Source organism: Balaenoptera acutorostrata, chromosome 15, assembly GCF_949987535.1.
Source record: "Balaenoptera acutorostrata chromosome 15, mBalAcu1.1, whole genome shotgun sequence".
NCBI lineage: Eukaryota > Metazoa > Chordata > Mammalia > Artiodactyla > Balaenopteridae > Balaenoptera > Balaenoptera acutorostrata.
In genome coordinates, this window is record NC_080078.1 from 76,597,888 (window position 1) to 76,624,079 (window position 26,192).

Genomic DNA, 26,192 nt, shown 5'->3' on the forward strand with positions numbered 1-26,192 from the left:
CCTTTTAAAAAACCATCTAAACCCATGGTGTCTCCTTCCAAAAAGGTGTTGACTGGTGGTATCTTGAATGCTTTTTAACAAAAAAAAAAAAACCAAACACACCAAAAAGACTCCTAAGAATGGCCTTTTAGAAAATGTCAAAGGTTCTCTCATACCAACTGCTGGTCACTGGCTGGGGTTTTCAACATTGTTTGACAATACTTAGACTACAAAATTTCTTTACAAATACAATTTTATTAAAACTTGGGACATACATCAACTTCATGTCTTTGCAGGACTTTAAAAAACATCAGTTCTGGGACAGATAACAAAGGAATCCTGGGAGAAATGGCATCTGGTCAGGAAGAGGAAAGTCTACAACTGCACGGGGTTTTCTTTTACATGGGCCACAGCGTTTATTGACACCACCACTCTTGAAAAATTGGGTTTTCTTATTAGTCAAATTCCCCTAAAAGTTCCCGAGCTGGTTACATGTAAATAGTCACATATATACAGTGAAGTCAGTTTCTTCAGAGGCAACCAGGGTTATCGTGTGAAGTATAAATTTATGACTTTTGTGCTGTTGACTCATTGTGAAACTCGGTCAGCATTTCCTGCCTCTGTCCTGCTTCCTAGTTCCTTCTTTGTGAAGGACCAAAAGAATAAGAGGATTTAAAACAGGGTGGTTCTTCCCAAAACAGGGTGGTTCTTACCCTGTGATTTAAAAAAATTCCAGTGACTTTCACCCTTGGGGAAAATTTCCAAGAAAATCTCTCTGCTGTTCTTCCCTTGTGAGCCTCTCAGAGAGGGTTAGTGGTGACTTTTTGATATGAAAATGCATTTTGTGCAGCTGGTGAGGTATAATCCAAAGCAAAAGCAGGGCAAAAATGGACTTCCAGAAGTCTCACTACTCCTGATGGTTCTCTTCCAGAATCTGCCACGTTGACTGAAAGCGAGTTCTGTGTGTCTCAGGCTTCTTGGCTAACATCATAGGTCTGCTGGAAATCAGTTTTTCATTGTGCAGGTGATGCCTCTGTTTTTGGAGCTCCAGCTCTCGTGCTTCTTAACCTTCCCAGCCTTCCCACAGTTGTCCCCTGTAGAACAAAAGCAAACTCATGTATCACGCTGCTTATGGATTTCTTCGTTGGTCCTACAGCTGAGTAAGCTTTGCTTCAAGGATGTGGCTGCGGAGGAGGAGTATTTCTAGGTCCCTCAGGGCTCGCTATCACCTAAGCATCATCTAGATTGTCAGTTGTTGGCTTACACATTCAGTGGCTGGCAAAGATGTCATTTAAAGATCTGGATAGGACAGTGGCTAATGAGAAAGTGAGATGTAAAGATCAAGTGCTTTCATTCTGGTAGCACCAAAGAAATGCTTAACTGGCTCATTATTTTTCCTGTTAAAGCCACACAGGTTTATGTGCATATAAAGACAGAAATGAATAGGCCAGAGGTTGCAAATGGCAGCTCACCAAGGGGGCTGGTTGGCCTGCAATGGTAACTTCATGTTAAATTAGTTGCCAGCATTAACAAATTCTCACACAGATCTACGTTTCTGGATTTTCTCGATGAAGCGGAGGATTCAAATTGCATCCCATTCCGTTCTCTTTAGACCAGAGTGACCTCTGCAGGTTGCCACAGCCCCCTGGCCCCTACCAGCCTCTGTTGGCCCTGGAGTTCGTAGCACGGATGTTTTGGAAGCTATTCAGTGAGGCCACCTTGCCGCTGACACTGGGGACCAGGTAGCACCTCTGCGGCCACAGCCTTCAAGACGCCTGGCACTTAGCCGACTGACATGGTTCTCAGCCTCTCAGGAAGGCCTTGAGCTTGCCAAGCACAGATGATGATGTGGAGAACAACGGTGTATTAGACAAAGTATTAATCTAGAACATGAAATGTATCCAAGTATGTTATTTTATGGGAAAGACTGACATGACTGCTTCCCCTCTTACGGGAACAGATGAGAGGAATAAGTGAGAAAGGGCACGCATGCAGCACAGCCTCGGCAAAACGAAGCGGATCAGGCCAGATCTCTATTGGTAAACTGGTTCCTCAACTCACAGTGATTTGGAAGAAGGTCTCTTCATTTCTGGCCACTTTCGACGCTGAAACTGCCTAAGTTTTCGAGTGTCAAAAGGAGAAAGAGTGTTAACCATCACCAAGAAAGAAAAAGTGACCCCCAAAGAACTAGACAAAGAAGGTCTCTTAGTGGACACCTATTGCTGGTGGGTGAGCTAGGCCCCTGGCAGACCAGAGAAAGGTAGCATCCCAACCTCACACGTGCAACCTCGAGGTTAGACTACAGGATGGGCCACCATATGGGGCGATTGTCAGGCTTTAAAAGCAAAAGCAATACCTGTATTGCTCATAGCTTCCTCCATCTTTCAGGCCTAAAGGAGAGAGAAATGCACAACATGGAAACAGGTAAATTAGGGCAAAAGTGGCACAAGCAAGGACAAACTTTATAACTGCCTCTTTTTCTTCTTTAAAACACTTCAGGTCTTTTGTCACAAACCCATGACGTTGGTAGTGGCTCCTAGACAGAGGGGACTGAATTACCAGGTGATCTGTCCCTAAGACTCTTGGTAGGTCGCCTACACTCTCGTGGCCTCTTACCGGTTTCAGGCTTCTGTTGCAGTCATTCAGCACTGACCTTGGTCACAGTGGGAGAGCCACACGTGGGCACGGAACACGTATGCTACCGAGGGCAGCGGGGAGATCCCGAGTGTGGGCTCTCAGCAAATTTCCCAGAGGATGTGGTAGTGTGACCAAGTGCGTGGGCTCTGGACCCAGTCACGTTACTCATCCATAAAACGAGGACAAGCAGATTCACCTCAGAGGGTTGTCAGAAGGCCTGTCAGTTTATGCATGTAAAACACTTAGCACCCTGGCGGGCTTATAGTGATGGGTAAGTGATGGCACTTATCGTAAAAGGAGCACGTGGTTGGTGAATGTTAGGAAGGTGATGTTATAGCTACTGGTGAGAATTCACCAACTCCTGGCGATTCTGGGTTCGCTCTTCAGACAGGCCCTCCTCAATCCCCTCCTGTGATCACCCTGCACCACGCTGGGGCACCTGCTCACCCAGGTCCATGTTCCGGGTCCGGGGGTTACACTGCTTGTAACCCTTGCAGCTCCTCAGCTCCATGAGCTGCACGTGTAGCTGATTGAGGACGTCCCTGTCCAGGGTGTTCACTGCATTCATCAACTGGTTGGAAAAAAGGTAGGTTATCAACAAGGTGAAGACAGGGACCCCCCCCTGCCCGCTTCTACCAGCTGGGGGACTTCAGGCAGGAGTACAGGGTGTGAAGGGATGGTGACCTCTACTTCCACAAGAGCTGGGGTTTGGAACAGTTAGAACTACCTTTTGCCTCTAGCCCCACATGCATGAAATCTCCAAATAAAAACCACCTCTGTGTACGTCACATTGAACTCCTGGAGCCACTGGTCAGGAAATTTACCAAGCTTGGAAAGAAGCCCTTCCCAGCCCTGTATTTTTAAGCAGCCTTCCTTCACAGCCCCTCAGGTCCTCTTGATGGAAAAGCAGCCATCTGGCGAAGGGCTGGGTGAGTGACCTTGTCCTTACCTGGTCTGGGAATCGCTGGTGACCCACTAACCTACCAGCTCTGTCACCCCCTTTTGTAAAATACAGGGATGACCTATCAAAGGAGAAAGACTGGTGGCCAGTATGGTAATTAGAGCGAAACAAGACAATCGAGTTGCTTGCACTTACAAATCGTGTAAAAGATTACTTTCAGACTTTTCTTGAAACATGGAAGACTGGGCAATGCCAAGGCCATGCTACTGAGCAGCTCTAGCGCTGAAGCTGGGTCGTGACCATCTGTTTCAGAAGGGACACGCATGTTCCAGTCACCAGGCTCCGTGGCCGCTTCAGTCCCGCATGTGTTCAGTTGGGTTAATATAGGGGAAGCGCGGAGTAAGGGCTGCCTGAGTGTTAGTTACCGGCCTATCATCTGTAGGGTTTGGCCTGACCCTAAGGACCCCTGAGCCTCCAAAGTTCTAGGCGTCTTCCCAAGATCCCACAAAGCCTGCTGGAACCGTGGCAGGTGCGTAAGTTGAAGGGAAGAGGCTGTACCCGGACGCAGGAAGACGGAGGCAGGAAGGGCGGATGGCATACAGAGTCCCAGCCTTCCTGGTGGCTTCAGCTCACTTCTGCTGTCTTAGGGACTCAGTGGGACTTGAAAAACCGGTTATCACTTCCTCGGGGTGGGGGGGGGGCCTACCTGGCAGGGGCCCCATTTCTCCAGCCTGTGTTGCCCGTACCTGGTAGGGGTCTGTGTTGAGATCAAAGTACTCCAGGAAGCCGGTTGCAAATTCACAGAAGAGGAAGTTGTGGGTCTCATTGATGGTCCTCATGCACCAGTACGTGTTGTTGTTGGCGCTGGTGCAGGCGCAGAAGGGCCCCACTGCCAGGGAAGAGAGCACGCCCTGAGCCGAGGAGGCCCTGGCTGCCAGCCCCCAGCCCCTTCCTGCCCTTCCTGCCGGAGCACTTGACCCCTGAGGTTGCTGGGGGACCTGTTCCCGAAAGACCCTCAGGGTCTGGCCAGGAAGCGCTCACAAGCTGGGGGGCGCTGGGACCCCCGGGAGGAGCCCCCGCCCTGGGCCCGGCTGGCTCACGCGTCCAGAGGGGCGCCGTCTGCCAGTGCTGGTTGTCGTGGGTGAAGCACGTGAGGCCGGGCATGCTGCACGTGTCGTTGTTCCGCAGGCGCCTGAGCAGCTTGCGGAGTTTCTTCTTGCGCTTCTGCTCCCGCAGCAGCCACACCTTGTCCTTCTCCTGCAAGCCCTTCCTAGGGGCACACAGGGCCGCACCCCTCACACCTGCCCCGGCCCCGCCCTGGAGCCTCTTCCTGCCCAGGGAGCCAGGGTCGTGGCCCTGGAGGGTTCCCAAAGGGAAGGCCCCTTGCCCAGGTCCTTGGCTCCTGTCATCCGACGTTAGCTCCCGAGGCAGCACAGGGTTAGGGCGTGCCGGGCCTCCTGCTCACACCCGTCCCTGGGGCCTGTGCCCTGCCCTGCAGTAACCCACTCCGGCCACAGAGGGGCACCCGGACCCCTGCTCGTTGTTGAACTGGCAGTCGGGCCTCTGCAGGGATTGCTGCGCCTCCCTGGGAAAGGCCAGGACTTAGCTTGTCCTTGTTTGTTTTGGCTTAAGGGAGGGCCGCCTCTGCCCTTACCTGAACGGATGCAGACTGGAGCCTTTGTGCTTGAGGCGGCCTTTGTGCTGGGCGTGGTAACTGAAACAGACCCCCCAGCCTGGCTTTCAGACCCTGTGCACAGCGCCACACCGTGGGATGGCTGCGAACTGCGCTTCTCTGGGATCCCTGTTTCTCCTCCTGGGGCGGGGCTGGGGAGGTACTAGCCCTGCGTGGCAGCCCCCTGCCTGCCCAGCTCCCTCCTCCATACGTGACCTGGGAGCCCCCCGCTGAAGGCCTCAGCCACACATAGAAGGTCGGGGTAGAGGCGAGTTAGCCAAGTCTGGAGGCTGGGCCTGGCTCTGCATGGCTTTAGCCTCAGCATCTCCAGGCGGGTTGCCCCCCCGCCCCCGCCCACCTCACGCTTAGTCAGGGCCAGCCCTGGGGGAACCCATATTTTGTAAGCCTTTTCTGGAAAGGCAGCAGTGACTACAGTAGCCACTAACCACATGTGGCTATTTCAATTTTAATTAAACTACCAATTCGGTTCCTCAGCTCCAGTGGCCGCAGTTCAGAGCTCAATAGCCACGTGTGGTTGGTTGGTGGCCACCATATGGGGCAGCACAGATACAGCTGCTTCCATCACCAGAGAGGTTCTGTTGGACGGCGCTGCTCCTGAGTTCAGACCCTTGGGCTGGGGGTTCCCTGAGCTGGTAACGTGGGCCTTGGGCCACGTGGGCTGTTCCCAGAAGGGCAGTCAGCAGAGGCACTTTTCCCTCCTGGGAACCGGCTCCACAGTCAAGGGCCTGCCTGTCAGCACTGCATGAATCTGGGCATCTGGCTGGTACCCGAGGGGCGGTGCTTTCTGCCCAGTGGCTGACAACGGGGATGTGAATTATTACTAATTATGTTTACCCTAAGCAAGGAGACAGGGATATAAAAATAATGAAAGGAGTCACAGAGGAGGGGATGCTATATCCCTAGAAGTGATCCCGCAAGAGCACTTGGGGCCTTCCCAGGGGCTTTCTGCTACCTCCTCACCTGATTTTGTGACAGTCACATTCTTCTGGCCGCTTTTTCTTCAGGTGACCTCGGACTTCCCTCAGGTTCTTAATTTTGTTCTGCAGGGTCTCGATCTGAGGGAGGGGGCAGGAGAGGAGGCCGTGAGCCTCTGGGGGCGCTGGGTCAGCAGGGCTGGCCTGGCGGGGCCTCCCAGCCACTGTGCGCGTCTGTGGGTGCTGAGAGGGGGGTCCTTGGTTCCACCTGCTGAAGGAACTGTGGGTCATTCTCCTGTCTTGTCCTGCCCGAGAACCAGCTGAGCCCATGGGGGACTTCAAGGTCTCCCCCGAGGCCTGTTGGGCTGAGTGTGGTGTGAGCATCTTGTAGATCACAAAGGGGTACGACGTGGCTGTGCTGTTCCCCCCACCCCAGTCCGGCAGGAGCTGTCTGTCTGAGGCCAGGACCAACACTGCGGGCCCTGGTGAAGGATTCCGCGGGGCCTCCCTCCCCTGGGCCTAGGCTTCCCTGCCTCCGGCTGTGGCTGGTGGCTCCACCGAGCTCGGGGTGGTGAGAACCCTCCCGGCCCAGACTCCCGTCACCTCGTGGTCAATGTGCAGCTTGTGGTCCTTCCAGGCCTGAAGGGACTTGTACAGGTCCAGGTCGCACTGGACCGTGTCATTCTCCAGGATGTAGCACCTGTTCGAGAGAAGGGGTCATGTGGGGCCCTCGGGGCATTGAGGGGGCCCAGGCAGGGGCCCGAGAGGTGTGGGCGCCCCTGCCAAGGTCCAGCCCCCCCCCCGACCCCCACCCTAGGCTCTCACCGATGTGTGACTTTAATGGGGTTGGGGGCTGAGTAGTCCGGAAGGCCCCCGGTGCCACTGAAGTCCCCGCCGTCCCTGTTGTCTTGGTCCTCAGGGGCGCCTGGCCAGTGCCGCTTGGTGAGGTTGCGGGCCTGGGACCAGTCGTCCAGGCCAACGTGGTGCCCCTCGACGGCCACTGAGCGGATGGAGCGATTCTGGACGTAGCTGGCCTTGTACTCTGTGGGGTCAGAGGGGTGGCTGGGCTGGGAGGCTGGGCAGGCTGGGCAGGCTGGCCAGGCTCCCTGGGCAGCAGACTCTTGATCCAGACAGGGCTGTGCTCCCAAGCCAGGGCCTCAGTGCTGCCCGAGACTGGGGGGCTCAGGAAACCTACCTACCGGGAAAGTGGGCCCTGGACCCCAGTGGAAAGGACCTCAAGGTGATTCACTTGGGGAAACTGAAGTCCCAGAGCTAAGAAGGAATTGGCCTGAGAGAATCTCAAGGAGGAGCTGTGCATAGGTAAACGGGGACATCCACACGATGGCGGATTCGGACACGGAGAACTGAAGCAACAATGCAGACGGCTATCAGAAACACTAACGTGTGAAGGGAGTCAGATACAGAAGGCACACATTGTATGATTCTAGTTATATGATATACAGGATAGGTAAAGACGTAGAGACAGAAAGCAAACTAGTGGTTGCCATGGGATGGGGGAGAAGGGTGATGGATTTCCTTTTGGGGTGACGAAAATGTTTTAGAACTAGACGGGATGGTTGCAGTACATTGTAAATGGACTAAATGCTTCTGAATTGTATATTTATAAAATTGTAAAAACGGTAATTTTGTTATGTGACGTTCATGTCAATTTAAAAAAAAAGGAAAAAATTGGATATAATTAAGGAGATTGAATCAGTAATCAGAAACCTTCCAACAAACAAAAAGTCTAGGACCAGACAGCTTCACTGGTGAATTCCACCAAACATTTAAAGAATAATCAATACCAATCCTTCTCAAATGCTTCCAAAAATAGAAAAGGAGGGAACACTTCCAAACTTATTTTTACGAGGCCAGTATTACTCTGATACCAAAACCACACAAGGATGCCACAAGAAAAGTACAGGCTAGTTATCTCTGATGAACATAGATGCAAAAATCCTCAACAAAATATTAGCAAACCAAATAGAACAATACATTAAAAGGATCATATACCATGATCAAGTGGGATTTATTCCAGGGATGCAAGGATGGTTTACCATCTGCAAATCAATGGGATATACCACATTAACAAATGAAGGATAAAAATCATATGGTCATCTCAATATATGCAGAAAAAAGCATTTTACGAAATTCAACATCCATTTATGATAAAAACTGATAAGCCATTAATATCCAAAATATAAAGACTCATATAATTCAATAGCAAAACCCCTAAACAATCGATTGAAAAACAGGCAGAGGATCGGAACAGACATTTTTCCAAAGAAGACATACAGATGGCCAACAGGTACATGAAAAGCTGCTCCACATCACTAATCATCAGGGAAATGCAAATCAAAACCACTGAGATACCATCTCACACCCGTCAGAATGGCTATTATCAAAAAAATACAAAATAACAAATGCTGGCGAGGATGTGGAGAAAAGGGAGCAATTGTGCACTGTTGGTGGGAATGTAAATTGTTGCAGCCACTTTGGAAAACAGTATGGAAGTTCCTCAAAAAATTAAAGATAGAACACCCTATGATCCAGCAATTCCACTTCTGGATATTTATCTGAAGAAAACAAAAACACTAACTCAGAGACATCTGCACCCCCATGTTCACTGCATTATTTACAATAGCCAAGATACGGAAATAACCTAAGTGTCCACTGATGGATGAACGGATACAGAAGATGTGGCACATACACACACACACTGGAGTATTACTCAGCCATCAAATAGAAGGAAATCTCACTGTTTGTGACAACAGAGGTGGACCTTGAGGGGATTATGCTAAAAAAAATAAGTCAGAGAACGACTAATAGCATATGATCTCACTTATCTGTGGAATCTAAAACCAACCAACCAACCAAGCTCATAGAGAACAGATTAGTGGTTGCCAAATGGGGGGGGGTGGGGGGTAGGAATGGTGGGCAAAATGGGCAAACGGGGTCAAAAGGTACAAACTTCCAGTCATAGAGTCAGTCAGTCCTGGGGATGTAATGTACAGCATGGTGGCTATAGTTGATAATAATACTGTGTTGCATATTTGAAAGTTGCTGAGAGAATAGGTCTTAATAGTTCTCACCAGAAAAAAATTTTTTGTAACTATGTTAAGTGGACTCGTTGGCGTGATCATTTTGCAATATATACAAATATCGAATCACAATGTTGTACACCTGAAACTAATGTAATATGTTAATTATACTGCAGTAAAACCCCACAAAACAAGATCAAAAAACCTATTAATTTGAACTGGGGAAAAAAGAGCCAAGCAGCACATTCTCCCAGACAGAACAGGGAGGGGGGCTTGGGGAGGTCACCGATCTTCTCCGAGTCTATTTCCCCAGCAGTGAGCTGGATGCTCTCCACAGGGTGGGCAGTGAGGTGGGGCTGAGAGGTGTTTTTCTCTAAGCTCTAAGTCACCTATGGAGAACTGAGGGGCGTGCAGGTGTTGGGGCTCAGAGCAGGCCACCCCAAGATGCCACAATGGCATATTGATTATTTTGAATTAAAGTTCTTTGAAACACAGCTGGTGGGGAAAAAAATGATCTTAAAAAACACTCTGACTCCACCTCTTACCCCCTGAATGCGGGAACCTCTCCTAGGCCTGCAAATGACCAGGAAGAGGCTCAGCTGGAGGCTGACAGTCAAGATTTGACAGGAGCGATATTTGAGGCTTTTCCCCCTGAAGTTAATTAGTTTAAGGTTGAATTCTGTACTCGGGAGGAAAGCATCCCAAAGCCTTTTTGAACATTTCATGCAAACTTTTCAAAGGCACACTGCCTTTAACTTGGAAGCCCCAGTGCACAGGAATCTCTTCATATCTGCTCTAATGGGAAATTGTCTCCCTGATATCAGAAAGCAAATTCACAATAATGTGGTTGGTTGGTCTAGGCCACCGCTAATTGTAATAATGGAGGCGGGAGCTCGATTCTTCGAAAATACTTTCCAGGAATGCAGAAAAAAGAATTAAAAGCGACAATTCTTGCTTTGCAATTTGAACCTTCAGGAAAACAAAAGCATCACACCTATGGTCAATGAATCTTCGACAAAGGAGGCAAGAGTATACAATGGAGAAAAGACAGTCTCTTTAGCAAGTGGTGTTGGGAAAGCTGGACAGCTGCTTGTAAATCAACACCCTCTCACCATACACAAAAATAAATTCGAAATGGCTTAATTAAGACTTAAATATAAGACATGATACCATAAAACTCCTAGAAGAGAACACAGGCAAAACATTCTCTGACAAATCGTACCAAGGTTGTCTTAGGTCAGTCTCCCAAGGCAATAGAAATGAAAGCAAAAATAAACAAATGGGACCTAATCAAATGTATAAGCTTTTGCACAGCAAAGGAAACCACAAAGAAAACAAAAAGACAACCTAAGGACTGGGAGAAAATATTTGCAAACGATCCTACTGACAAGGGATTAATTTCCAAGATATACAAACAACTCATACAACTCAGTAACAAAAAACCAAACAACCTGATCGAAAAATGGGCAGAAGACCTAAATAGACATTTCTCCAAAGAAAACATACAGATGGCCAATAGGCACATGAAAGGATGCTCAATATCACTAATTATTAGAGAACTGCAAATCAGAACTACAATGAGTACCACCTCACACCAGTCAGAATGGCCATCATTAAAAAGTCTGCAAATTGGGCTTCCCTGGTGGCGCAGTGGTTGAGGGTCTGCCTGCCAATGCAGGGGACACGGATTCGAGCCCTGGTCTGGGAGGATCCCGCGTGCCGCGGAGCAACTGGGCCCGTGAGCCACAATTACTGAGCCTGCACGTCTGGAACCTGTGCTCCGCAACAAGAGAGGCCGCGATGGTGAGAGGCCCGTGCACTGCGATGAAGAGTGGTCCCCGCTTGCCGCAACTAGAGAAAGCCCTCGCACAGAAACGAAGACCCAACACAGCCATAAATAAAATAAATAAATAAAATTAAAAAGAAGATGAATGGCAAGTGTAGTTTAAAAAAAAAAAAAAGTCTGCAAATAACAAATGCTGGAGAGGGTGTGGAGAAAAGGGAGCCCTCCTACACCGTTGGTGGGAATGTAAATTGGTGCAGCCACTACGGAAAACATTATGGAGGTTCCTTAAAAAACTAAAAATAGAGTTGCCATATGATTCAGTTATCTCACTCCTGGGCATATACCCAGACAAAGCTATAATTCGAGAAGATACAAGCACACCTATGTTCATAGCAGCACTATTTACAATAGCCAAGACATGGAAGCAACGTAAATGTCCACTGGCAGAGGAATGGATAAAGAAGATGTGGTATATATATATACAATGGAATAATATTCACCCATAAAAAGAATGAAATAATGCCATTTGCAGCAACATGGATGGACCTAGAGATTATCATACTAAGTGAAGTAAGTCAGACAAAGACAAATGCCACATGATATCACTTATATGTGGAATCTAAAATATGACACAAATGAACTTATTTACAAAACAGACTCACAAACATAGAAAACAAACTTACAGTTACCAAAGGGGAAAGGGGGTGGGGGAGGGATAAATTAGGAGTTTGGGATTAGCAGATACACACTGCTATATATAAAACAGATAAATAACAAGGTCTTACTATATAGCACAGGGAACTAAATAGAATATATGTATAAAACTGAATCACTATGCTGTACACCAGACGCTAACACAACATTGTAAATTATACTTCAATAAAAAAAAGAATAGAAAACAGAAGCATGACTCTGAGAGTAACTCCAGGCTCACTCAGAGCTCTTCCTGTTTGCCTCTAGACAATTGCAGATATTATAAGAAATCAGGACAATGGAAGAGAAATTTGTCCTACACTCAAGAGAAAGGAAAGTTTAAGAAACAATCCCCCTAGGCCCCAGCATGCCCAGAAAGTTCATTCTTCTCCTTCTGAGGGACAATTCCTTCTCAAATGACGGGGTCAGCCAATCCTCAGTTGCACCCCAGAGGCTACTTAAAATAGAGGATCGGGAACTGGATTTCTTAATTGACACCAGTGTGCCTTTCTCTACCATCGCTCAGAGGATTTATCTCAACCTGTCACTGCTGATTCTATCCAAGCAGTCAGTCTCTGGACAACCTACTACATTACCCACATCTCAGCCCACCCTAATATCTTTTAGGGCCTCTTAACACCCATCATATCTAATTTCCAACTTCTCACCAGCAAACCTTCTTGATAGAGATTTGTTACGTAAATTTAACGCTACTCTACAATGTAATGAGAAGGGCGTTTTTATTTCCTTGCCCTCAGACCAAGCCCCAAATCTCCTACTTTCCTTATTAGAAACTCGTCCTGATTTAAATTCCTCTGAAGAGGGTGAGTCTTTAACAGATGTCCCAATTAGTCCCTGGGCCACACATGCCAATGAAGTTGGATTGCTACTAAGTGCTGAGCCTGTATGCATGACCTGGAAGAAAAATAAACAGGTCCCTTCTCTGCAAAGAGATACAAAGCGAGGAATTAACCCTATGATAGACTCTCGTAGAGCTGGGTGTGCTTGTTTTTACTTCCTCACCCTGTCACACTCCAAATGAAAGTAGGTAAATTTGTAATGAAAGAAGGTAAATTTGGCCCAGATGGGAATCAAATCTCTCGATTTGCACAAGCCCTAAGAGCCATAAACTCTTGTAATTCCCGGGCACCCTGTGGTCCCTAACCCAGCTGTTACCCTCACTTCGACTCCTGCTGACCCAGCCTGGTTAAGGTAACTGAGCTCTGCTCAGATTCCTCTTCAATCCCATGCACCTGACGCACACCTTCTCTGCATTTACCTCTCAAGGGAGACGGGTAACAAGGACTGGCATAGCCGTTGGGGAGAAGTTTTCCTTCTACCCTTCTAGGTTCTTCTGGCTGGTCTAAGAATTAAGTTGACTTGAGACAGGTTAACAGGAGAAAATCAAAAAAAGTTTAATAACGTATCCATGGGAGAAACCCAGAAAAACCTGGAAGCCCTCACCTGAAACACACCCTCAGCCAAAGACGAAAGAGGATGTAGAGGGTGGGAGATCCAGTCAGGGAAGGCAACCAGGAAAAGCACAGTAAACAAGGGTGACTGTGACACAGATTTAAGCCCTGGCCCTCTCCGCGGAGAAGAGTTTCCAGAGATTTGGTCAACCTCCTCTTCCAGGGACAGAGAGGGAGACAGCGTTACAAATGGAGATTTCCCTTACAGACATCAGTGTTTCTTGCAAAAGGGCAACTCCCACTAGGTTTTCAGTTTCCCCTGTGTCTGCTGTTTCCTAGAAAATAACCAGCTCAAGATAATATGCCAAAGAGATGTATTTTAGGGTAGCAAATTCTGCTCCCCTACGAAGCCTTACATTAGTTCTGTCCACACCTCTGGTTCTTGGCTTACCTGATCGTGATAAACCTTTTCATCTACACGGCCATGAAAATGATGGGATTACTGCTGGCATTCTAGGACAGCCTTTTGCCTCAGTTAAGTCCTACAGCGTATTTCTCATGTCAGTTAGACTCTACAGCACCAGGTACGCCCCCCTTATGTACGTGGCCATGCTGACTACAAAGCCAGTGCTCTAACCATAGGCTCCCCCAGTCACCTCTGTTTCCCACGCTGTGTCTGCTATGTTACAAGTTCACAGGATGCAGCACTTCTCTGCGTGGCGAGAGACCACCTGTGAGCAGGCTCTTAACCTACCCATCACCGTCCATCATTAAAACTCTAAATCTGGCTCCTTTACCCCCCTCCCTGATGGTGGAGAGCCCCGCTCCACGCCACACGAGTGCCTCGCAACTACAGGAACGGTCCCAAAGCCACGAGATGCTCTCTCAGACATCCCTTTAGACAACCCAGACTTACTTCGATTTTGTGACGGCTCCAGTAAACGAAGTTTCCAGGGAAACATAATAACTGGTTATGCCGTGGTTCCCCACGTGAACCACGTGACGCATATTCTGTGCCCACTGTGAGACCAGCCCACGCGGCTGAACGCATCGCTCTTCCCGGAGCACGCACACGAGCAAAGGGGAAACTGCCACCGTTTACACAGACTCCAAAGATGCTTTTGGAGTCTGCCATGGTGTTGGTACGATTTGGAGATCCCGTGGATTCCTGACTTCTGCAGGTTCTCCTAGTGCTGACGGGTATATAATTGCTGCCCTGTTATAAGCTAGTCACCTCGCTTCTAACGCTGCTGTTGTTCACTGCTCAGGAGACTGATGCTTTATCTTTAGGAGATGATGGGGTGGAAAGAGCTGCTAAAATTGCAGCTCAAAATGCCCTCTTTATCCTTCCTCCACCCAATTTTTAAACCTGCCTTTATCCCTGACTGATATTAACGATCAGGCAAATGCCCCACAATCTAAAAAGGACAAATGGACACAAAAAAGGTACCAAACAATGATCAGATAAATTAGACATTGGGCCACATGTACTTCAGGTAGCTCCTTTTCCTTTGACCTTGTGGCTTGAGCTTACCTCCCATCAAATGAGATGTACTGTGCAGACAGGAGAGTGGTTTTGCCCTGGCAGCCATGGAATTTCTGACCAAATTATTTCCCAGTGCACTACTAGTGAATTGCACCTAACTTCTGGGAGAAATCGGTGTGCCCTAGGAAGTCTTACCAGGCCCACACTGCCCTTTGTGGCACTCCAAACAGATCTTATAGATTCGCCCCCAGCTTTAGGCTATTCTTGCTATTTGGTTATCTTTTACATGGTTAGTGGAGGGACTGAATGCCATCCGACTAGATGTGGTGATGCCACACAGTGGTAATGAAATTAATAACTGAGGTTATTCCTAATTTTGACATTCCTTTATGGATTGAATCAGACAAAGGAACTCATTTTATAGCAGAGATAAGCCATCTGCTTGCAAAAACTCTGGGGTACTCATTAAAATTCCATACTCTGTACGACAACTCCACCATCAGGGCAAGTGGAACATAAAAATCTAGATATAAAAGGACTTTAGGAAAAGCTCTGGCAAGTAACTGGGCTTAAATGGTCAGAAGCTTTGCCCTTGGCCTGTATAAGGATCAGGAATACTCCCATAGGAGACATGGATTAACCTCTTCTGAAATAGTGCTTGGATAACCCATGCCTACTGGCATCTCTAAACTTTCTATTTCTGGATTAAGTGGACATTGTGGGAACATAAGTGAATAATGTGATGCTCTGACCAGCTGCCTACAAGAACTGACTAGTGTACCTGAAGCTTATTGCCAAGAGGGAAAAGGGGCGTGGCCTCCCTGACACCCTGACATCCCTTTTGACCAGACCAGGTTTACATCAAGGACTTTAGAAGAAAACATGCATTGTCACCTCTCTGGGAAGGACATTATGAGGTACTGCTACCTACCTACACTCCCTATGTTACCACCAAAATAAAGGGAAAATCCTCTTGGGTTCATGCAAGCCATGCCAAATTGGCCTAGACCATCGCTCTCAAGACAGCTGGGAGACAGTCCCCACAGGTGACCTCAGAGTAAGGATTTCCAGGGCCACTTCCCAGGCCTGGAAGCAGCTGGCATCATGATAGCTTTTCCCAAGATCACGGATCAAGAAACTTCGCCTGCAATCCCACTCCTGGGTGTATATCTGCGGAAAACTCTAATTCGAAAACATACATGCACCCCTACGTACACCAGCACTATTTACAATAGCTAAGACATGGAAGCAACCTTAATGTCCATGGACAGATGAATGGATAAAGAAACTGTGGTACATATATACAATGGAATATTACTCAGCCATAAAAAAGAATGAAATAATGCCATTTGCAGCAACATGGATGGACCTAGAGAGAGATTGTCATACTAAGCGAAGTAAGTCAGAAAGAGACAAATACCATATGATATCACTTATACGCGGAATCTAAAACACGACACAAATGAACATATCTATGAAACAGAAACAGACTCATAGACATGGAGGACAGACTCGTGGTTGCCAAGGGGGAGAGGGGGTGGGGGAGGCAAGGATTGGGAGTTTGGGGTTGGTAGATGCAAACTGTTATATACAGAATGGATAAACAACAAGGTCCTACTGTATAACACAGGGAACTATATTCAATATCCTGAGATAAACCATAATGGAAAAGAGTATGAAAAAACATGCATATATATATATATGTGTGTGTGTGTGTAACTGAATCACTTTCCTGTACAGCAGAAATTAACACATTGTAAATCAATTATACTTCAATAAAATAAATTTAAAAAACTTTGTTTTTACCTATTCCCCCCCCCCTTTAAGACTCCCTACATATTCACACGCTAAACAAACAGTCACCTTCTCTTACTAATGACCACTTTCCCGCATTCATTATCATTATCAGGAGGCTGAACGGAGAGTGCTTGTCTATCTAGCCTACTTCCCCTCTAAAAGTCTCCACTATGGGCTCCTTTTCAACCTGTGTGTTGCTTAGTAACCCTTACTTTGTCAACAGGTCAGGCATAAACCAAACACCCCGTTGTGCTGGTTTACCAATGCCTGGCCACGTCAATCAATCAATCTGACTGTTGGTTGTGTCAACATCTAGACGGTACAAGTGCCCCTGAGCTGGTCTGCGTTCCTGCCAATGTGCGCACCGTGGACTCGATACAGAAGATGGTTCAATGACAGGGAATGGTCTCCAAGACCGAAAAACATCGCTCTGTCTCTTCTTCTGGGGGGTTATCGGGGCCCCGGAAAACCTCTATAGAAGCTCAAGGGCTGTCCCTCGCCCAGGCTAAAAACAATAGGTGAAAAATTTCCCTTTGCGTTGAAAACAAACACTGGACCTTTCCTGGGTGACAGGCCAGGACAGTACTGCAGTCAGACTCAGGGGTTTGATTCCACAGGTGGCATCTTCAAACCTCTCATGGAGACTGGAGGTGACCCTGGCACTACCCTTTTTAGTATAAACATCTGCCAACTCACCAAGTGTCCTGGGTGGCTCACCAGCCACCCTTGTACAACTTGGGGTATTACAGCTGCTCCCCTGATTAAGCTGCCCAATACCACACTATATATATGGGTGGACCAGAAATCTGGACTTCCTTGGCTCAGTGACAGAACCGAGCTTTAAAGGAGCTCAGCAAGGAGCCTGTGCACCACTGGTGAAAACACTGCTCCTGTGTAACCCGAACGGGACAAGGAGTGTCCACCTTACCTCTAGTAAAAGAGGTTAACTCTTTCTATCAGTGGAGGGAAGCGCGGCCATGTTATTGGACTGACCTACACCTAGGACTGGGGACTGGTTTAATGGGGGTGGAGAAGGGGCTTCGGTTTGTTCTTTTGTTTGTTCATCCTCATTCTAATCTCTGTTCTTTTCTCCCTTCGCAGAGCTCTTAGCACTCAGCTCCTAACCTGATTTCTCTCTCCATGGCCACCAACCCTCCTTTTAAAATGTGAAACTTCCTGGTCAGTTTTAGAGGAGGGAACGGTTGGGGCTCAGAGCAGGTCACCCCAAGATACGCCACAATGGCATATTGGTTCTTTTGAGTTAAAGTTACTTAAGAAACAGCTGGTGGCCAAAGAAAACATAAAAAAACACTGACCCTCCTCTTTCCCACCTAAAAGTGGGAAATAAATCTCCCATGTGAAGGTCCCTTCCCTATACCAGGAGAAGAGAAAGCATGCTTATCACCAGAGTCAGGGAATTCAAGGCTAAGAAAGCTGTATAAACTAACTTTACTCCTTCACTAGTCTGCTGCCCCAAGTACCAGCCCCTTTGTTCTTAAATCTTCACAAATAATTGTTTCCTTGTCTAAAAATGATGTGTAAACAACCTGCTTTGGTCGCTCTGGGGTCCCATTTCTATGAGACCTCTGTGTATGAATTAATTTTTTTCCCCTGTTCATCTGTCTTGTGTCAAGTTAATTATCTGACCGGCCAAGAGAACTCGAGAGGGGCAGGGGGTAAATTTCCCCCTCTCAACACAGGCTCAAGTCAGAGCCCAGATCTCTTGTATCTTCTGTATATGAAAAGACAAAATTGATCAAGTTGCTAACACTTCAGAAAAATGGGGTTGGGGGAGGGTGGTCACGGAGGAGCACAGATTTCCAGCTTCTGAAGAGAAAACGGGAGATGCGCCGCCTACACCGGGCCCACCGGCAGCGTGGACGGCGGGGCAGGAGCTGATGTGCTGCCTCTTCCGACGGGGCAGAGTGTTTCCTGTTTGGCCACAGTCCCCGCTCCTCCTTCCATTTTAGGTCTGACCCAGGCCTGCCTCAAGTCTGTAACCCCGCTGCCTTGAAACATCCATCTGTTTTTGGAGCAGGGCCTGGAGTCAGGCCCGACCCAGGTTTCTGCTGGGCTCCTAATGACCACCAGGTGGCGACCAAAGGTCGAGGACTGGCTGGAGGCCGGGTGGTGGGGCCCAAGAAGGGAGGAAGGGGTTCCCTCTTCTGCATGGCCCAGGCCAGGGCTCCAGGATCTGGCCTTGCTCCACATCCCCCAACCCCCCAACCCCCCGACCCCGGGGCGGTTGCTTGTACCTTTCCTCCTTGTATCAGAGTCTCATGGGCCAAAGGATCTGGGGGTCCAGGTCCAGGAGAGGCATTTCTCTGACAAAGCCTTGGGCCTTTTCTGACTCTGGGCAGCTTTCTCCTTGGCTTTTTCCTCCCTGAGTTCAGTCTCCGTGAAGCCACAGTGCCCGGGCCCGAAATGCACACAGTACTGAGCTGATCTCCCTGTGGGAGGAGGTCACACCTGCCCAAGGGGACCAGGAAGCCGACCCAGCGGGTTCTTTCCACTCCTTTGTGTTGCTTGCTCTGGAGTTCTCCACTCCCCCAGCCATGCACCCAGGGGTCCCCAAACTATGGCCTCCAGGCCCAATCCAGCCCTCTGCCTGATTTTGTACATAAGTTACTCTCAACCATTTGCAGAGTCCTTGGCTCTTTTCTTGCCACAGTGATGGAATGGAGCATTTGACACAAAGATTGTTTAGCTCCCACAGCCTCAAATATTTACTCTCTGGCCCTTTACAGCAAAAGCCTGCCAGCCCTGGTGTACACCTTTTCCGGGACTGAAGCCACACCACTTGCTCTCCTTGTTACCCTAGGTGTCTTTGTTTCCAGGGTCCTGGAGGTGCCCTCCCTACCACATGTACTGGGAACGGGGCACTTCCTAACCCAGTGGCCAAGGGCTGAGGCTCTGGGGGCTTCCCTGGTGGCACAGTGGTTAAGAATCCTCCTGCCAATGCAGGGGACACGGGTTTGAGCCCTGGTCCGGGAAGATCCCACATGCCGCGGAGCAACTAAGCCTGTGCGCCACAACTACTGAGCCTGCGCTCTAGAGCCCGTGAGCCACAACTACTGAGCCCACGTGCCATAACTACTGAAGCCTGTGCGCCCAGAATCCGTGCTCCGCAACAAGAGAAGCCACCGCAATGAGAAGCCCGCACACTGCAACGAAGAGTAGCCCCTGCTCGCCACAACTAGAGAAAGCCTGTGTGCAGCAACGAGGACCCAATGCAGCCAAAAATAAATAAATAAATTTATTAAAAAGAAAAAAAAAAAGAGCTGAGGCTCTGGACTCTGATTGCCTGAGTGCAAATCCTGAGCCAACGCACAGGCAAGTGAGTTAATTTCCAAGCAGCTGTGTTCTCATGAGATACCTGCCTTCCAGGGCTCTTTGGATTTTGACATGAAACAGACCTGCTAAATATTTCAGCACCTGGAAGCTGGCATCCAGCAGCTGCTCTGCTAGTTAGGGACACTGCAGCTGTGACATCCTCGCCCAAGGTCACAGCTGGGCCCTCCCACCTCCCCAGGCCTGGGAAGCCCGAGGCAGTGTGGCCTGCTCTCTGGGGTGGGACCCACAGGAACTTTGTGCTTCCTCTTCCCCTGACTTAGAGCACTTCCCCTCTGCTAGTCACATGGCCTGTTCCTTCTACATACTTGGCTCTTGTTAAAATGTCAACCGACCACCCATCCTACAGCTGCCGCCCCTCTCTACCTGGTCACACCACTGTTTCATTTCCTCCATGCATTTTGCACCCAGGGAAGTGATCTTCCCACTTTGTTAACTTGCTGACACCTGGCCTCACCCACGAGGTCCGATCCGTGTCTCTCAAGTTCACCTCTGTAACCTCAGCAGCTGGCATATGGCAGGGCTTGCGGATTTGTTGGGAGAAGAAATGAATACACACCGGCCATGTGGACCCATCCCCCGGGTCCTCATCTCCTCCCCCTGGGTCCTGGGTCTCCCCTCTGTTCTGGGTTGGCTGCTCTACCTGCTTCCTCACCCCACAGCCCACACCCCAGTGGGTTTGGCTGAGCCGGGGTGGGGTCTGAGCTGCTCTGGGCCAGGGCGTCTCAACCTCACAACCGGCAACACTCTGGGGCCGGATAAATCTCGGCTGCGGGAGGCTGACCTGTACCTCCCAGGATGCTTAGCAGCGCCCACAGCTTCCACTCCCGGGATGCCAGGAGCACCCCTCCCGCTGCCCACCCCACACGATTACGACAGGCAGAAATGTCACCACGCGGCCAAGTGTCCCTGGGGGGCAAACTCGCCCCCCCGTTGAAAACCCCTGCTCTAGGCTGGCTGCTCAGAAAGGACTGACAGAGACCATCTTGCCGGCAGGCACGTGCAGGAGGAAGAATGTTGGGCCAGGCGATGGGGCCCAAGTCCCCCCCAGGCAGCCGTGTGAGCTGATCTTTCCTGTCTGCTGTAAGGAAACACCCTTGCCTTGCTCCCAGGATGCTGTGAGGGGCATATCAGATGGGGCTGTGATGTCACACCGTCCTCACAGGAGGGCCTGGGTTGAGCCGAGTCTCAGTTATTTAGGTGCATTTTTCTCTCCTCTAAGAATTAATAGGAAAAACAAAAAGGCTTAACTGAGTCGCAAGTTCTTGTGTTACTTAAACATTACCCAGTGTGTCATGTGCTGAAGCAAGATGTTAGCTGTGTAGTTCAACCAATCATTTTATCCGCTAAAAACAGATTAGCTTAGTAGTTAGTAATCAGCGTGTGAGGAATCATAACGGGGACCATCAGCCGGGACGCCCCACTTGAGGCTGGTTATGGAGACACACCTGCTCTGGAACGAAGGCGTCCTCTGCAGAGACAGGAAGAGGCCTCAGCCTGTCGCCAGACACCTGGTCTCTAATTAGGCTACAAGGGAATCTGAGTCAGCCTGAAAAAGGAAGCGAATTCTGACACAGGCTACAACAAGGTTGAACCTTGAGGACATTATGCCATGTGAAGTAAGGCAGTCACAAGAGGACAAATGGTGTGTGATTCTGCTTACATGAAGTACCTAGAAGAGTCAAATGCAGAGAAAGCAGAGGGGTGGTTGCCAGGGGAGGGATGATGGGGAGTTGTTGTTTAATGGGTACTGAGTTTCAGTTTTGCCAGATAAAGAGAGCGCTGGAGATGGACGGTGGTGATGGTTGCACAACGATGTCAATGTACTTAAAGCCACTGAACTCTACAGTTAGAAACGGTTAAGACGGTAAACATTAGATAATGCATACTGTACCACAATGAAAGAAAACAGAACTAAAATCTCGAATTAGGCTTTGGCTCCCATTAGGTCAGGGAGCAAGACGTTCTAGCCAGGGGACTGGATCTCACTGACACCGAGCCCTCGGCACCCGGAAACCTGCCAAGCATCCTCAAAGCCCAGGCGCATCCTTATTTGAACGTTCGGCAGGGAGCGTGCTTCCCAGGGGAGCTGACCCTCAGCACGGGGTCGTGACTACCCAGTGTGACAGCTGAGTCTTGCAGCCAGGTCCACAGGACTTCCCCCTTCCCCTCCTCTGCTTGCTGGTTTTCTAACTTTCTGTCCTTCTTCAGCCCCTGCTGGGGGGAGGGGTGAAGGTTAAGGCAGCCTCTCCAGTTGGGATGGGGGGCTCTTCCTCCCTCCAAAGTACAGTTGACCCTTGAACAACGTGGGGTTCATCTGTGTATAACTTATAGTCAGCCCCGCGTATCCGTGGTTTCTCTGCATCTGTGGATTCAACCAACCACAGACAGTGGAGAACTGTAGTATTTTCTATCAAAGAATATCCATGTGCAAGTGGACCTGTGGAGTTCAAACCCGCATTGTTCGGGGTCAACTGTATAGTCAATTCCCGTTATTCGCGGTGGTCCTGTTCTATAGCATCACCTTGATGCTGAACTAGCGAGTATGGAACCAGTGCTCCTGGGGGAAATACGGGGTAAGATTCCCGCGAGCTTCAGGTCACAACACGCTTGTCCACCATCAGTACCAGGCCTTATTGCATGTATGTCTCTGTCATGTCTGTTTAAAGACACCCGATTTGGGCTTCCCTGGTGGCGCAGTGGTTAAGAATCTGCCTGCCAATGCAAGGGACACAGGTTTGAGCCCTGGCCTGGGAAGATCCCACATGCCGCGGAGCAACTAAGCCCGTGTGCCACAACTACTGAGCCTGAGCGCCACAACTACTGAGCCCACCTGCCACAACTACTGAGCCCACGCGCCTAGAGCCTGTGCTCCACAACAAGAGAAGCCATCACACGGCCAGTGATAGGCCTGTGCACTGCAACGAAGAGTAGCCCCTGCTTGCCGCAACTAGAGAAAGCCCACGCACAGCAATGAAGACCCAATGCAGCCAAAAATAAAGAAATAAATAAGTAAATAAAAAAAAAAAAAATAAAGACACCCAATTTAATGCACGTGTTGATTCACCGACATTGAACTCACGGCAGCAGCACCAAGACTCGTGCCTGAACGAAGCTTTCTCACTTATGTGTTCCCCTCCATAAAGCACATCACAGCCGCCCTGGGCTTGGGGACCCAACACAGGATGTCAGCGCCACCTTGGGGCCATTTTAGATAGTGACGTCACCGCACAAAGATACGAAATACCACAAACATGACACTAAATAGACACGAGGGCTGAAAGGAGAAGGCAGAGCGTCACCTTGGCTCGACCTCGGCTGGTAGCCTGCATGTTGGGTGACTCGAAATTTTGTGCCACTTTGCAAGTGAACCGGTCCAGTGCCTGGAGTGCAGCTGGAGGGATCCTTTGAAAACACAGATCTGATCCTGGCTCCTCTGCTCAAAACCCTCCGGGGGCTTCCTTCTGGTCCCAGAGGGGCCCCACCCCCTGGCCCGGGGCCGCATCCCTCACTCCTCACTTTATGGTCCTGCTCTTCTTGGCCCTGGACACAGTCAGCTTACCTTCCTTCTTTATTACTCTCTGCCCCCTGGGATGGGTGCATCGAGAGGAGAGGGGTGGATGTGGATTTGTCTGAATGAACTAATCGGGCTGCCCCGGTGTGGTCCCTCCCCCTCCCATCCCCTCCCCTCCCATCCTGCGTACTCTTCTTGAAGAGCTTCTTCCGGCGTCCGGACAGGCTCAGCTGCTCATCCCCACTGTCGCAGACGCAGGCCTCGCTGCCCTGTGCGTAGTACTTGGGCACCAGGTTGGAGAGGGCCCTGCCCCCGGGCCGCGCGGGGCCCTTGCACTTGTGCAGCTTCAGCTTCCCCGAGGCGTCCTCCACGCACTGCCACTTCTGCAAGACACACCGGGGCCTCAGCCTGCCGGGCCTGGGCCAGCCCGCTCGGCCGCTTCTCCTAACTGGCGGCTGTCCCACCGTTCCCGCCCACCCCGAGACCTCCCTCTAGCGGCCTTAGTTGGACGCGGGCTCAAACGGGCTCTGTGATTGGAACGAGCTGCTCCATCACGGATGGACACCTGTCCACCGTGGGAGGAGCACAGAAACGGTACCCAGGGTGATGCGCTGTGGCTGAGGGTGAGGGTGAGCCCAGTCACAGGGAGGCCCCTCCGAGAGCAGCTCCGGGGCCGGAGGGCATGGCTCGTGTGCAGGGAAGGGCCTTCCTGGAAGGTGCGGCATGAGACGCGCAGTGGCACTGGGGCTGGGGGGCTGGGGGAGGGAGGGCAGTTGGACAGGGCCGTGACTGCATCCGCCGGCAGGTGAATGTCTGGGCTGGGCTGGGGTCCTGGAGGACCTAGAGCTGTAAGTCTGGGGGCCATGGCTCGATGCCTCCGCTGCCAGTCTAGGCCCCCAACCCATCCCCGGTGGGTTGCCCTCTCCCCTTCCTGGGACGGCCAGACCCTCAATCTGCAGGGAGGGTGGGGGGATGGGCCAGCAGGGGGATTCAACAGGAATCCCAGGGGGACAAAGGGCCCCTTGGTCTCGTCGGCTCATTTCTTGTAGCTCAGAACTGAAATCGGAACCACTTCGGTGATCTGCCCAGATCATCAGCTCCAGTAGGGCAGGGCTTTCTGTCCAGGGCGTCTGAGGCTGTTGCTGCCCCAGTGCCTGGAACAGTGCCCGGCTACAGAGGCAGCACTGAACGCTGCTCCAATGTAACCCAAAGCTCTCGCTCAGTGGCACAGACAGGTACTTCCCAGACAAGATGCCCTCCAGAGCACGGGGAGGGGTCGGGGGTTGTGAACAAATGCTGGGCGGCTGGGGGCACAGCCACGAGGACAGGCGGGTGCTAATTCTGAGTCTAGTGATAAGACAGAGCTGCCTGGATGCAGCCTGTGAGACCCACCCAGCTCATGCCCTGGCCTTGGCAGCCTTGGTCTATTAATGAGAAATGGAATGTGGAGGCCCTGGTTTTACTTATTCTTACTGGTGAAACGGGCATGCATCTTCAGGCCTGTGCCGCCGTGGACGAGCTCAAAGTCCCAGCTCACAGACCGAGGCAGGGAAGCATCTCCTGTCTGCCCTGCTTGCTCGTCGGCCCTCCCCTCCCCGCAACCTCCGAACCGTGCCTCCTGCTTGGGTCCCTCTTTGCAAGGCTCTGCCCCCACCCCTCCCCTCTCCTCTCCAGAGCCCACCTTGGCCTCCCAGGCCTCAGAAAATCTTAGTTCAGACTCTCCGAAACATCAGTCACAGTTTCTGCTACCTCTAAATACTATTTGGATGATAATTTCCTTAATATTTCTCTTGAAATCAATTCACATTTTTAAAACTTAAACTTATTTACTTAAAGAGGTAATTTCCTATTATTCCTATATAAGTGGAAAACCAGCCACAATGATGCTCTGGGAGAGTGAATACACTGGAAATGGCTATTTAACTGTATAAATATTGTGCAGAGGTTGGCTATGTCTTTGTTCAAGAGGGATCGGGCATGAGTCACAGCAGCTAAAGACACACGTGCAGGAGACTTTGCCTCTAATGTGAGCAGGATTGGAAGAACTTTCTGAGTGTCGCCTGTACCACCTGGCATCACCCTGCGTCTCACACATCGGCAGGGGCACTGGCCCCACTGGCTCCGCTGGTCTGAAGGCCGAGGAGCAGGCCTGGGTCGTGGTTAGCCGGCGTGGCCACTGGGAGGGAAGAAGGGATGGGAGGGGTACCACTCCCAGCCCCAGGGCACCAGCCGACCATCCTCACCTGCCCCAGCTGCTCACACGCGGTCTGGTACTCGGCCCGCTGACACAGGTCTTTCACGCGCTGGTACTTGGGCAGGAAGTTCTCCTCCGGGGCCTCCACCTTGTCACTGTCCCTCTTGTGGAGCAGTTTGCTGTGGGGCAGAGAGCGGAAGTGGGGCTGGCCGCCCAGCTCCGGAGGAGTGCACGGCCCCGCTCAGCCCTGGTGTAGGGTCACCATGGAGGATGCAGGTCCAGCCGGGCCACATCTTCTGATTGTCAACAGACTTAAGAAATGGGGATTTTCTACAAACAACAAATGCTGGAGAGGGTGTGGAGAAAAGGGAACCCTCTTGCACTGTTGGTGGGAATGTGAACTGATACAGCCACTATGGAGAACAGTATGGAGGTTCCTTAAAAAACTAAAAACAGAATTACCGTACGACCCAGCAATCCCACTACTGGGCATATACCCAGAGAAAACCATAATTCAAAAAGACACAGGCACCCCAATGTTCATTGCAGCACTATTTACAATAGCCAGGTCATGGAAGCAACCTCAATGCCCATCGACAGACGAATGGATAAAGAAGATGTGGTACATATATACAATGGAATATTACTCAGCCATAAAAAGGAACGAAATTGGGTCATTTGTAGAGACGTGGAGGGATCTAGAGACTGTCATACAGAGCGAAGTAAGTCAGAAAGAGAAAAACAGATATCGTATATTAACGCATATATGTGGAACCTAGAAAAATGGTACAGAT

General features: G+C 50.1%; 1 protein-coding gene across 4 annotated transcripts in view; it reads right to left on the reverse strand.

Moving 5' to 3' along the window:
* Positions 1 to 214: 214 nt before the first annotated feature.
* The window catches only part of SULF2 (sulfatase 2), a 144,855-nt gene continuing 118,877 nt past the window's right edge, over positions 215 to 26,192 (reverse strand). For 3 of the 4 annotated variants that reach the window (XM_007185341.3, XM_057528754.1, XM_057528753.1), the window contains exons 10-21: positions 25,448 to 25,577; positions 23,395 to 23,587; positions 6,950 to 7,166; positions 6,728 to 6,824; positions 6,171 to 6,265; positions 5,172 to 5,231; positions 4,618 to 4,787; positions 4,264 to 4,406; positions 3,064 to 3,187; positions 2,336 to 2,369; positions 2,041 to 2,094; positions 215 to 1,073 (exon numbers count right to left, since the gene is read on the reverse strand). In XM_007185341.3, the coding sequence (XP_007185403.2) occupies positions 1,043 to 1,073; positions 2,041 to 2,094; positions 2,336 to 2,369; positions 3,064 to 3,187; positions 4,264 to 4,406; positions 4,618 to 4,787; positions 5,172 to 5,231; positions 6,171 to 6,265; positions 6,728 to 6,824; positions 6,950 to 7,166; positions 23,395 to 23,587; positions 25,448 to 25,577 (1,348 nt within the window). In that variant the 3' untranslated portion in view covers positions 215 to 1,042. The remainder of the gene's footprint in view (positions 1,074 to 2,040; positions 2,095 to 2,335; positions 2,370 to 3,063; positions 3,188 to 4,263; positions 4,407 to 4,617; positions 4,788 to 5,171; positions 5,232 to 6,170; positions 6,266 to 6,727; positions 6,825 to 6,949; positions 7,167 to 23,394; positions 23,588 to 25,447; positions 25,578 to 26,192) is intronic. The other variant, XM_057528756.1, reaches the window with a different exon arrangement.